General features: G+C 48.4%; 1 protein-coding gene across 2 annotated transcripts in view; it reads right to left on the reverse strand.

The window, feature by feature from the left end:
• Positions 1-12133, reverse strand: part of UNC13B (unc-13 homolog B (C. elegans)) — a 234659-nt gene that overhangs the window by 2022 nt on the left and 220504 nt on the right. The window contains exons 26-38 of one of the 2 annotated variants that reach the window (XM_011950472.1): positions 6764-6890; positions 6423-6519; positions 6049-6192; positions 5645-5722; positions 5080-5157; positions 4700-4788; positions 4309-4461; positions 4059-4182; positions 3895-3951; positions 3617-3697; positions 2896-3043; positions 1341-1397; positions 46-138 (exon numbers count right to left, since the gene is read on the reverse strand). In XM_011950472.1, coding sequence (XP_011805862.1) covers positions 46-138; positions 1341-1397; positions 2896-3043; positions 3617-3697; positions 3895-3951; positions 4059-4182; positions 4309-4461; positions 4700-4788; positions 5080-5157; positions 5645-5722; positions 6049-6192; positions 6423-6519; positions 6764-6890 — 1326 coding nt within the window. The remainder of the gene's footprint in view (positions 1-45; positions 139-1340; positions 1398-2895; positions 3044-3616; positions 3698-3894; positions 3952-4058; positions 4183-4308; positions 4462-4699; positions 4789-5079; positions 5158-5644; positions 5723-6048; positions 6193-6422; positions 6520-6763; positions 6891-12133) is intronic. The other variant, XM_011950473.1, reaches the window with a different exon arrangement.

Below are 12133 nucleotides of genomic sequence, written 5' to 3' on the forward strand. Positions count from 1 at the left end.
GGCCACTGGGCAAGGAAAGGGCAGACCTGTAAGTCCATCACTCACCTTTCACTGTGACCTTGTGCTCCCCAGTACCAGGGTGTGTAAACAAGTCCACCTGAATAGAGACTTCTCCCACAGGATCGTCCACACCAGACCCTGAGGGACAAATGGAGAGATGATCCCCCATTGGAGACCTCTAGGAGGTAAAACTGAGGGGTGAGGAGGCCACCACCCTATACCCAGAAGCAAGAAGCAATCACCACAGTAACCATGGGAAGTAAGCAATAGAAGAAGGGAAAGAAATGGGATAAAGAACAAGGCTGTGTCTTGTAACACAAGTTAAGCTGACAGCATCTTGGGTACAACATTTTCCAAAAGTGCACTAAGACTCTCTCTCAAGGATCCCCAAAACTCTATCTGCTAGGCTGAAGGATTTTTCATAAAAAGATGTTGGGGTAGGACAGTGCCATCACCTTGTATCTGTGTCTGGGAATTAGGTTGACTTGGTGGTGTCTCTTAATGGAAAAATTGTGGGTCTTCTCTAGCCAAAAGCGGCAACCTTCCACCTATGCCCAGGATTCCTAGAGGTCCCTGCCTGGGAGGCTGCAGGATTCCTAGAGGTCCCTGCTTGGGTGGCTGCTGTGCTCTGCAAGACTTCATCCCCCTCAAACCTGGGCCCCTCTATAGAATGAACTCCCCAGTTCCAATCTCTGAAAAGAGCCAATCTACAGGCTCCCCTTAGCAGAGACCCCACCCTATTTTAAGAAAACACCGGGCCGGGTGTGGTGGCTCATGCCTGTAATCCCAGCACTTTGGGAGGCCAAGGCAGGTGGATCATGAGGTCAGGAGATCGAGACCATCCTGGCTAACACGGTGAAACCCTGTCTCTACTAAAAATACAAAAAAAATTAGCTGGGTGTGGTGGTGGGCACCTGTAGTCCCAGCTATTCGGGAGGCTAAGGCAGGAGAATGGCGTGAACCCGGGAGACGGAGCTTGCAGTGAGCAGAAATCATGCCACTGCACTCCAGCCTGGGCAACAGAGTGAGACTCTGTCTCAAAAAAAAAAAAAAAAAAAGAAAAGAAAAGAAAAAAGAAACCACCACAATCTTACACCCCAGAGAAAATCCTTCTTTGTCCCGAGGTAGAGGGGTGGGAGAATGCTGAGAACACAGACAGGGATCAACAACAGAGCCCCTTCCTGGGCTATATGAAGGCATTACCCATCTCTAAGACTTGGGATAGAGCTCCTCAACTTTGACAGCTGGTTCCCCCACCCCCAGCACGAGTTGCTCATTCTAGCTCCCAGAGGTCAGTGTTAGCCCATGTTAGATCCATATTTGCGTGGTGTACAACATACCCTTTTCCGGCCGAATGTCCTCATTAGCAGTAAATCTAATACCTTTCCCATCATGCACTGAATGAGGACAGGCAAGTCAGAGGTAGTAGCAGCAGCAGAACAGAGAAAGAAGAATTCGTTAGCAGTCTAAGGAGTTAACAGCCATTCAAAGCAGCTCTACACATATTCTGAGGGAGCACAGAGGTGGGGCAGAGTGGAGAAAGAAGTGAAAGAGCTGGAGTCAGTGTGTGAATGCTCCAAATTAGACTTCATGGGTCAGAGACCAACCAAATCATAGGCAGAAACAGTAGAAAAAGACAGAGAGGACGTATCTGAGACCAGCAGGACAAGAGAGAGGCTGGAGGCTCTAATTTCTTAGACCCTTAAATGATAAAGCAATGGGTAGAAAATACACACACATACATACGGATTCTTCCTGCAGTCTCCAACCTTGCTCTCACCATATGTGGGCTCATTCCAGGCTCTCCTCATCTTTTATTAAGCTTAAAGCTTAATGCTTCTAAAAAGCCTTTCTGGATTAACTCAGATCTTCTTTGATGGTGTATGCCTGCACATGTACCCAGCTCTGTAAAAGTTCTCCCTGTCCACTTAAGTAAGACTCACAGCTCTTCTTTTGCTCTCTATTCTTCCCTCCCTGGATTGGAAATGAGAACAGATGGGGAATAGAGCAGTACTTTAGGTCCCTTCCATTTTCTCACCTCCCATCACCGGTCTACCTGCTTAGACCCCTCTCCCCTCTAGGTCAGCCCTGTGCCCCAGATTCACATACAGCTCAGTAATGCCTAAGCGTCAACTTCTGCCACCAGTTTCACTCCCCTAGGCAGCCTGCTCAGGTTTCCTAGGAACAAGCAGTAAGAAATGTGCCTGAGGTGCCTCTGGGGAGGGCTCTGCTCCAGCATCAGAATTTCAACCTGAGCTACATCTATGCAGATGTGTTTTGTTTTCGACAGGCCATGCTAAAGGTAGGGAGGGGTTCTGAGCACTGAAAATCACTGGGAGAAAGCCGGCTTCCTGGGTCCCCTGTGCATAAGCAGCACCCCTGAGACTGGAACTACAGCTGTGCACAGGGCCCCGGGATCCACACCCTCCCTTCAGCAGCTGCCATGGTTTGCCGCTCTTCCTTGTCTCCCTATGCATGCTGGAAAGTCTTTTGCCTTCTCTCCCCAGGACAACTCCCAGCAAAGCTCCCCACACTATGAGCCTTCATATTTCCCATGGCTTCCATTCATTCTCAAGGCTTCCTCACAGATTTTTCCTTCTTGCAGCTTACCAGTCAGGGTGTACTCCTTGAGCTCAATAAACATGCATGGGCCAGGCAATGTCTGGGAAAAGAAATCTTAGACATATCTCCCAGGCCTCTGTGATTCTCCTGCCTGGTAATGGGTATGGGGTGGAGGTAAGTACTGAGGTCCCATCAAGCAATCGAGATCTGAATTTGAAGGGCTCTCTGAAGAAGTACCTGGATCTGCCCCCAAGGGCATGAAGATACAGACTCCCTAGGGGAAGATGTGTATCAGAGAGGAGAGGTGGAAACCCAAAGCCCTCAGGGCCTTACCTTGGGTGGTCTGCGAGCGCACAAAGGTCTTGATGAGAGTGTCAGTAGTCTGTGTGTACAGAGACAGGGCATACCGTAGAGACTGCAGATCTGGGCTCTTCTCCAGGAAGGTTTTCTTCAGCCCATTGCCTCCTGCATGGAAGTATTGCTGCAAGATAAAAGAGCACCTGTGACTGCTTCATCCCCTTACAGAAAGCAGCTCCCCAACATTGTCCTCAGAGAAGCAAGAAGAGGACTGTGAGAACAGGCTGTTCAGGAACACCCACAGAACCAGAGTCATAGGCTCTTGGGTGAAGAGTATTATTTGGGTATTTGGCAGGATTGGTAGGGGATGGCCACATTCTTGGAGGTAGGGTGGTGTTTGAAGGATGGGTCTTTCTGGACAGGCACAGAAATGGAATAGAAGCATTTCAGGCAAGGAGAAGGACCAAAAGTGCTCTTTTACCCATCTGAACCTTCGAGAACTTGAGACCTATGACATACCTCTCCCAGGTGCCTTGAAGCACAGTTCATATGTTCCTGCCTTATATCACCTTACCAATGATAAGCATCTTGAACTTAGGAACCGTATCTGATTCTCTTTGTATCCTTGGCAGTACATAGTAACTCTCTTCTGGATGTGGAGTGCTAGGAGTTGGAGGGACACCTGGTCTGGGAGAGTGGGATGCCAGGGCCAAGTGAGTGTGGTGGTAAGGCTGTCTGAAAAAGGGGGGGCCTCCACCTTGATGGTGTCCAGGGCGAGGTCAAGGACTGCACACTGCTTTGGAGTGAGATTCCGTGTTTCCTCTCGCACCATGTGATCCTGTTCAGAGAAATCAGCAGCATCCGGACAGCTCAGAGCAGTCATCAAAGTCTTGCACCCACCTGCCAGCCCACAGTGCATATTCATCTCCTTTTCCTCTTCAGTCTCCAAAGCTCCAATTTCCTTCCCCCCATCCACCCTCTCTCCATGACTTCAGAAGGACCACACCTACCAGGAGGACCCCACACCCAGAGTACCTTGAGTTTGGAAAGATGGCTCAGCTCCTTGGCAGCAGTGAAGATCATCTGGGTGCCCTGGGCAGAGAGGGAATCAGTCAAAAGCAGAGGACTCCAATTCCATCAGGAAGCAGGAAGTGAGGGGAAGGGAGACAGCAGGAGGAAGTAGAAGGAGGTGTCCTTACCGTCTGGTCAGTGAGTGGGGGCAGAACAATCATCCGCTCCATTGTGTTCATCACCACGCGCCAGAGCTCCTTCAGTACACGCTTCAGAACCGTCTTCTCACACACAGTGGCAAAGAGGGTGAGGCTGCAAGTCCAGGCAACAGGTGAGGCCAGGGTGAGAGTTTGAGAACCCCTCTTCCCAAGGAGCTCCCCTGCCGGATGGCATCTGCTTTGCTCATCCCCACAGGATAGTCCTGAATGCTGTACTCACTTGCCATCCAGGAAGTCCATGAGAGGCCGGAGCACGCTATCTGCATCCTGAGTCGCTGAGGCCCTGGCGTCTGGAGATGCATTCCCTGTGCCCCGAACCTGGCCCAGGATGTCGGCCATTTGTCGAACACACTCATCAATCCGTACCTGGAAACTACACACGTGCCCGCAGTGTAGCCTTCCCCTCCCCAAACACACGCTGTCCCTGGAGCGGCACCAGCTATTTGGTCCCATTCCCATATGCTCATGTTGCAGTTCCAGCAGGGACAGTCAGCGGGAGTACAGGGAAGATCTCATACCTGCAGCTATATGGAGAGGTGTGGGGCAAGGGCTCTGGGATTGGCTAGGGACCACATCTGGCTCTGAGGGCCTTGTATTGTGGGGTCACTGACCTGTTTCCAAACACCATGCTGAGCTCATCCAGAACCGTATTCAGTTTCACCTGCAGCTCCTTCAGACTGTCTGCAGCTTCAAGGTCCAGCTGTATTCACAGGAGGTAAGCCTGGCTAGGCTGCTTTTCTTACCCTCTTCTACCCTGCCACACCCCTACTACTCCCTTGCAGGGCCCTACCCCAGTGCCTATTCCTCCCTTGCAGGGCCCCACCCCAGTGCCTATTCCTCCCTTGCAGGGCCTTACCCCAGTGCTTATCTCAGATTAAGCCAGCCCAGACCCCAAGCTGGCCTACACCTAGTAAAGAGAGGGTGGAGTTCTGTGGCCAAGGAGCTCAGGAATAAAGGGAAAATACAGTGACTCCCAAACCCTAAGACCTACCTCCTTGCCTCCCATGGCCTCAAACATTTTCTCCAGCTGGACCCTCAGTTGCTGCATGTTGTTCATCAGGATGCAGGGCTTTGGGGACAGATGTAGCTGTTGAGTCTTGGCTCCTTTCAGCATAGGGCCCATTAGCCTAGGGTCCCTCCCTCTCTCACAAAAGCCACAGGGACTTCACATATTACATAGGTTTCTCCCTAAGCACGAAGAGCTGGGGCCAGTTCAAAGAATTCTCCTTGACTAAAAGCAAACATTTTGATTTTTAAGCTGGGTGGTAGGTACTCAAGTATTAATGTATTATTCTTTAGAACTCGTTGAATATCTTAAGTTTATATATAAAAGATTAAACAAAGGTCTAGCTTAGCAGAGGATAATGTACCAAATGAGACTCACAGGAACTCTGTCAAGTTCTCATAATTTTGTGGCATGGATCTGAAGCAAAGCCATGGTGGGAATCAGGCATCAGAAGTGTCACCCCAACCCTCAATTCTGAGGACAGCTTCAAAAGCAAGGATTCAAATGTCTTCCACTCTCTTTCTCTAAGAGTCCCAGGGCCTGAACCTACCAGTTTCTCCTTTGTGCAATAGGTTGGGAAGTCCTTTGACAAGATGTCTGCATATTGCATCAGCACCTTCCCAATGGTCTGAGAAGAGGAGAAAAGGAAAGAAAAGGAAAGGGAACTCTTAGCTCTTCTATGGGGATCTTGCCTGAGGTGGCACTTCTCATCACAAAACAGTAACAGCAGGGAGGTAAAGGGGGAATCTCACAGTACGGGACAAAGCTCCCTCTCAACCACAGAACAGCACTAAGACAGAACCATCTGTCTGCCCCAGAAACAAGCAAAGGAGAATGGGGGTCACATAAAGCTCTACCTGCAGGCCACAATGGAGAGGTGTTGAGCTCAGGCCTGTGATGAGACTGTGAGTGTGGTGGTGGTAAGGGGGAGGGAGTAGGAAGGGTTATGGTCACCTTAGCAAACCTCCTCATGTAGTGGGCAAGGATGCTGGGGTCTGGGCATTCCAGCTTCCGGATGATCTCAAAGCTCTGATTGAGTTGTGTGAAGACATCCACCACAGAGCAGGAAAAGAGTGCATGCTCTGATGTCTGCTGGAACTAAGGAAGACCACACACAGGGTCACCATCCACAGCTTCTATCTTTTCCCAAGCTTGTAGAGTTTGAAAAGGCTCTGACCCAGCAAGGGTGGCTAGTGGCCCTCAACAGCCCTCCTGTGAACTCCACAGGACAGGCATAGCCATCCTGGCTAAAACCCAGTAACTTCTGCCGATAGCTAATTGCTGGGAGACCTGGCCTGGACCCTGTGCAGCCAAAGCCCCTGACTTACTCCATCCTTCTTATCTCGCTCCAGGGCTCCATGCAGGAATTCCAAGGATACATCCTCATTCTCATCCAGCCACTGTAGCACAAACTGCTCAAACCACCTGCAGTCAGAGCAGGAGAACAGGGGGTTAGAACTCGTGGTTGGAATATGCCATTTCCTGACAGCTCCACTAGACTGGGATCCTCTGGATGGCAGGGCACAGTTTAACACTTTTCTCTGTCTACAGTGGTACCTGGAACAGGCAGTCCCCAAGACTGGCTTGCTGAAATGAATTGGGGATACTAGCCCTGCCCACCCAGAGGGCCGTCTTCCCTTCCCTCTGTAGTGCCCACATGATGACTCACGCTGGGTACTCAGGCACCTGCCCCTGGAGGACAGGCAGATCCCGCACGTATTCATTGTGGAGCCATTTCACCTTGAAGTGCAGGTTCATGTAGTCAGCACTCTTACACAGGCGGTCTTTCTCATGCTCTAGTGGTAGGGAGAAAGGTTGGGTCAGGTCCCAGCAGTAGAGTCCATGGTTCCTGAGCCTTCCCAAGGCAGCAGATCTGGTCAGGCAACTCCATCAGATGTCCTAGGACAAGGGTGACTCCAAACCTCCTCCTCACAGCCATCTCTCCCCACCAGTGTTCTGCTCAGCAACTCTCCACCAGCTTGGCCCAAATCTTCCTCTAGAAAGACTAAGCCAAACTCCCCGATAAAGCCTGCAATCTTTTTGTTCTAGCATTTGGAAGCGGTCTTTTTGCTCTAGCATCTGGCCTCTGGTGAAAGGAGGAGAAAGGGCCATGAGTGCTGATGCTGATTAGTAGGGAGACTGCCCATGACTGTAGAGGGCAATGGTTTTCCAGGGCCTTTCTGATCATGGTAGTTGAGCTTCAGAGAGGCTTAAAGGCAGAGATGAGCAGGTGTAATGGCATGAATGGGTCAATGACAACTACAGAGACAAGGAAAATCAAACTGGGCCAAATTGTCAGAGCAGTTGGGCAGCCATGGTATAATGGAATCTTTAGGCAAACTGAAGGGCTCTAGGGCAGAGCTGAGACACTGAAAAAATGAATTCTCAGGGAAGTATGCAAATATGAATAGTCAGTTTGGAAACTATGGAAACACAGCCAGATGAAAAGACATATCATGCAGCAGAAAATGGGGCACTTATTATGAACTTGAAAAGTCATCTTGCTGAATCTCCAGAGCCTTCTGGAAAATCTAGGACAAAGATAACTCACAATTTGCTCAGAGTCTGGAGCACTGGCCACACCCACAGGTTCTCTTCATCTACCCCCTTTATAGTTGAAGCACTAATTTAAATAATAAAAATCAATTGTATGCTGACACATCAACATAATGGTAAAAGCAAGCAAATGTGGGAGAGGACTAAGCAGCAGAGATGAGAAGGCCACTGTCCTTGGGGACTTTGTTGCTCAACTTTGAGTTGCCATGGGCGATGCTCCTCCAAATCAAGGTGGAACATTCAGGCTGCGGCAGCTGGCCCTTGTGAACTAGTGCAGCAGACACTGAAGGAGGAAATGGAAGCCTGGGATTAAGCCTCAAAGGGCTTCAAGTCCCAGGAATTTCATTCCCTGGCACTGCAGGCAGTACTGTCTCAACCTAAAGTTGCATTTGCAGTCTCTTCTATGAAGCAGTGAGCAGGAGAAGAGGGAAAAGGTATAAGACTAGGGGCAAAAGGACACTAAAAGTTCTTACCACCCAGAAAGAGGACTTTTCGTATACGAATGACAGTGGATGCTTGTGACAGAGCAGAGACACCAATGAGCAACAAAGAGAGTAAAAAAATCAGGGACATCAGAGAGACCCTCAGGACATCGAGAGAGACCCTCTCCTCCATCCCCCTCCCCTGCTGTTCTTGAACCAGTCTAAGAACCTAGAAACATCAGGAGGGCCCTCCTCCTTCCTTTTCAAGCAGGGCTGCCCATCACTCTGTAACTCCCTAACTCTTTCTTTTAGGGACTTTCAAGTTACCGTTTTTACATATAATTTTCACTTTCTCTGTCAATTCATTATCTGCCCTCTGGCCCCTATCCCTAATTTCTGTATTAACTTCTCTGGTGTAAAAACTAACTGACAAGTTCTGAAACACCGGCCACACTTTAAACTATTCTAACAAGTCCCATGGAGTCATGCTCCAGTAAAGCTGTTTGAGGTGAAGTAGTCTGTCAGAAGGGCCAATCCATAACCTCCTGCCCCTGACTTCCACCTAACTCCCTCCTTTCCTCCTGGAGAGCTCTTCCAACCTCATGATTTCAACTACCCAGTTTGCTGGTATCTCCCCCTAATCTCTCTTTGGTTCTGGTAACATCTATATACACTTCTTATTTTTTTTGAGATGGAGTCTCACTCTGTCGCCCAGGGTGGAGGGCAGTGGTGCTCTCTCTGCTCACTGCAACCTCTGCCTCCTGGGTTCAAGCAATTCTCCTGCCTCAGGCTCCTGAGAAGCTAGGATTACAGACTTGTGCCAGCACACCTGGCTACTGTTTGTATTTTTAGTAGAGTTGGGGTTTCACCATGTTGGCCAGGCTGGTCATGAACTCCTGAACTCAGGTGATCCACTCGCCTCAGCCCCGCAAAGTGCTGGGATTACAGGTGTAAGCCACTGCACCTAGCCCATATAAGCTTCGGATGGAACATTTCATCATGCCTAGATTTAACTTGCCCCTGTCTCTCATCATCTTAAAATCTCCAGCTGAAGTAGAACAGAGTACACCAACTAATCTTACCCTCTTGTTCAATGCTGAGTTTTATCCTCAAATCTTCCTTCTACCTCTTTATTCATACCCAGTTAAATCACCAGCTCCTCATTTCACCTCCAAATGTCTCTGGAATCTATCCATTCCTTCTAGCCACGCTATTACCTGCCTATGTCTCATTACCACCATCTCTAACCTGGATTACTACAATAGCCTCCAGACCGGTCATTCTGCCTCCCAATCCATTCTCCACACTGTAGACAGAGCGAGTGGCATTTCTACACAATAATCTGATCACGTCAATCCCTTGCTTAACATATGTCAGTGGCTCTCAACTACCTCAAGATAGAGTCTAAAATTCAGCTGGGTGCAGTGGCTCACACCTGTAATCCCAGCACTTTGAGAGGCTGAGCGAGGCAGATCACTTGAAGCTAAGGGTTCAAGACCAGACTGGCCAACATGGTGAAACCCCGTCTCTACTAAAAATATAAAAATTAGCTGTGTGTGGTGGTGCATGCTTGTAATCCCAGCTACTCGGGTGGCTGAGGCCAGAGAATCACTTAAATCCAGGAGGCGGAGGTTGCAGTGAGCCAAGATCAGCCCACTGCACTCCAGCCTGGGCAACACAGCAAGGCTCAAAAAAAAAAAAAAAAAAAAAAAATATATATATATATATATATATATAGAGAGAGAGAGAGAGAGAGAGAGTCCAAAAGCCTAGGCATGGCTTACAACCTCTTTCACAATCTGACTCTGTCACACCTCTCCATCTTCAGGTCTTATTTATCTCTTCCCCTACCCTCTGAAGTGCTAGTCACACTGAACTGCTGCTTCCAGTTCTCCAAACATGCCAGCTCTCTTTAGACCCCAGGTCTTGAACATGCTGTAGCCTCTGCATGAAATGTTCTGTGTCTCCCTATCTTGTCACTACCAGCCTCCCAGCTAAGTCTTATTACCCTTCAGGTTTCAGATTGTACATCGCCTCCCCCAGGAAGCCTTCCCAGGTCCTCAGAGTCTGGGTTACATGGTTCTCCTGTGTGCTCTCAGCACCCTACACTTACTCCTCTTGTGGCATTATAACTTTGTGGTTTTTTGTTTGGTTTTTTTTTTTTTTGAGACGGAATCTCATTCTGTTACCCAGGCTGGAGTGTAGTGGCACGATCTTGGCTCACTGCAACCTCCACCTCCCAGGTTCACACGATTCTCCTGCCTCAGCCTCCTAAGTAGCTGGGATTACAGGCACACACCACCACACCTGGCTAATTTTTTGTGTATTTTTAGTAGAGACAGGGTTTCACTATGTTGGCCAGACTGGTCTCGAACTCCTGACCTCGTGATCCGCCCGCCTCAGCCTCCCAAAGTGCTAGGATTACAGGTGTGAGCCACCGCGCCCGGCCATAACTCTGTGTTGTAACTGCCAATTTATATGACTGTTTTCTAGACTGCTCTGTGAGCTTCTTAAGGGATGGTACTATGCCTCGTTCATCTCATTGGGTTCCAATAACCAGCACAGTGCCTGGCACAGAGAAAATATTCAATAAACATTTGGTGAATGGAGTGGGGATTTACTGTAAAGTGGCAAGAAGGAACTTTTGTTTCATATTTTAATTGGGAGAGTTGTTACACAGTTGGGCTTATTTGTCAAAACTCATTAAATTGTATTCTTAAAGTGGTCTTATTGTATCGTCTATAAATTATACCTTAATAATGTTGACTTACAAAATATTTGGCGAAGAACAGCATTTTCAACTTTCCTTTTATAGTCGGAGTCAATGCCACTCTCCTATCATCCAGGCCCCCAAACTCCTCCCCTTCTCTTGCCCTCCATATTCTGACCATCACAAAGTCCTGTTCTGGCTTCCTTCCAATGTCTATCAAAGCCCATTCTCCTCTCTCCACTTCTCTTCTCTAATCCCAGCGCCCTCCATCCCTAAATTATTACAACAGCTCATCATTATCTGTGTTCTCTGATTCTAGTCTCTCCCTGTTCTAGCTGCCCTCATCTCCCACTGAGGTAGATCTTATTAAAATACTACTGGGTTCACATTGCATCTCTGCTCATGAGCCTGTAATGGTTTCTTATTGTTCTTAAGAACTAAGATTTAGTCAGTGCTGAGTAAGTACCAGACAGTATGCTAAATACATCTCAGTACTTCATCAAAGAAATAGATGCTATCATCACTCCCATTTTACAGATGAGAACATGGGAGCTCATAAAAATTAAGTAGTTTGGACCAAATTCACACTGCTACGTAGGCAGTGAAATTGATGTTTGAAATCAGGCCAACATGAATTCTTTCTCTTAAAGCAGAAGTTTTCAATCCTTCTGTGTTTGTTTTAAACATTAGCAGAACTCTCCTTTCAAAAGAAATTTCACCTAGAATTCCATGTAAGAATGATAAAAGCAGAGCTGGCTGAGCTGACATCAGGTAAGACGCCTGGAGCCTAGCCTTTGGGTTTTCCCTTCAACTTAGCTTCTGAGATACTTCTGTTTGAAAACCTCTGCCCCACCTTACACTACTTCTCTTGTGGAGTTGATTCACTTTTCACAAGTATTTTCTCTTTTCCCCCAAACCCACTGGAGCCAGAGTTCTTCAAGAACTGAGACTGTACTCCCCATCAGGCTCACTAAGTGGCATCTGGAGGGAGAGACCAGTGACCTCCTTCCTGGCCTGACAGCAGGCAGCCCTGCTCTGGGCTTGTATTACAGAATGTATGCGTGTAGTCTGTGGCTGGCTCAAATGTAACATAGATCTTCAAGATTTCTTTCAATCTCAAGACTCACTGATTCTTCTTGTTTTTTTTTTTGAGACAGAATCTCGCTGTGTCGCCCAGGATGGAGTGCAGTGGCCGGATCTCAGCTCACTGCAAGCTCCGCCTCCCGGGTTCACACCATTCTCCAGCCTCAGCCTCCGAGTAGCTGGGACTACAGTCGCCCGCCACCACGTCTGGCTAATTTTTTGTATTTTTAGTAGAGACGGGGTTTCACCATGTTAGCCAGGATGGTCT

Source organism: Colobus angolensis, unplaced genomic scaffold (genome assembly GCF_000951035.1).
Source record: "Colobus angolensis palliatus isolate OR3802 unplaced genomic scaffold, Cang.pa_1.0 Scaffold308, whole genome shotgun sequence".
Classification (NCBI taxonomy): Eukaryota; Metazoa; Chordata; class Mammalia; order Primates; family Cercopithecidae; genus Colobus; species Colobus angolensis.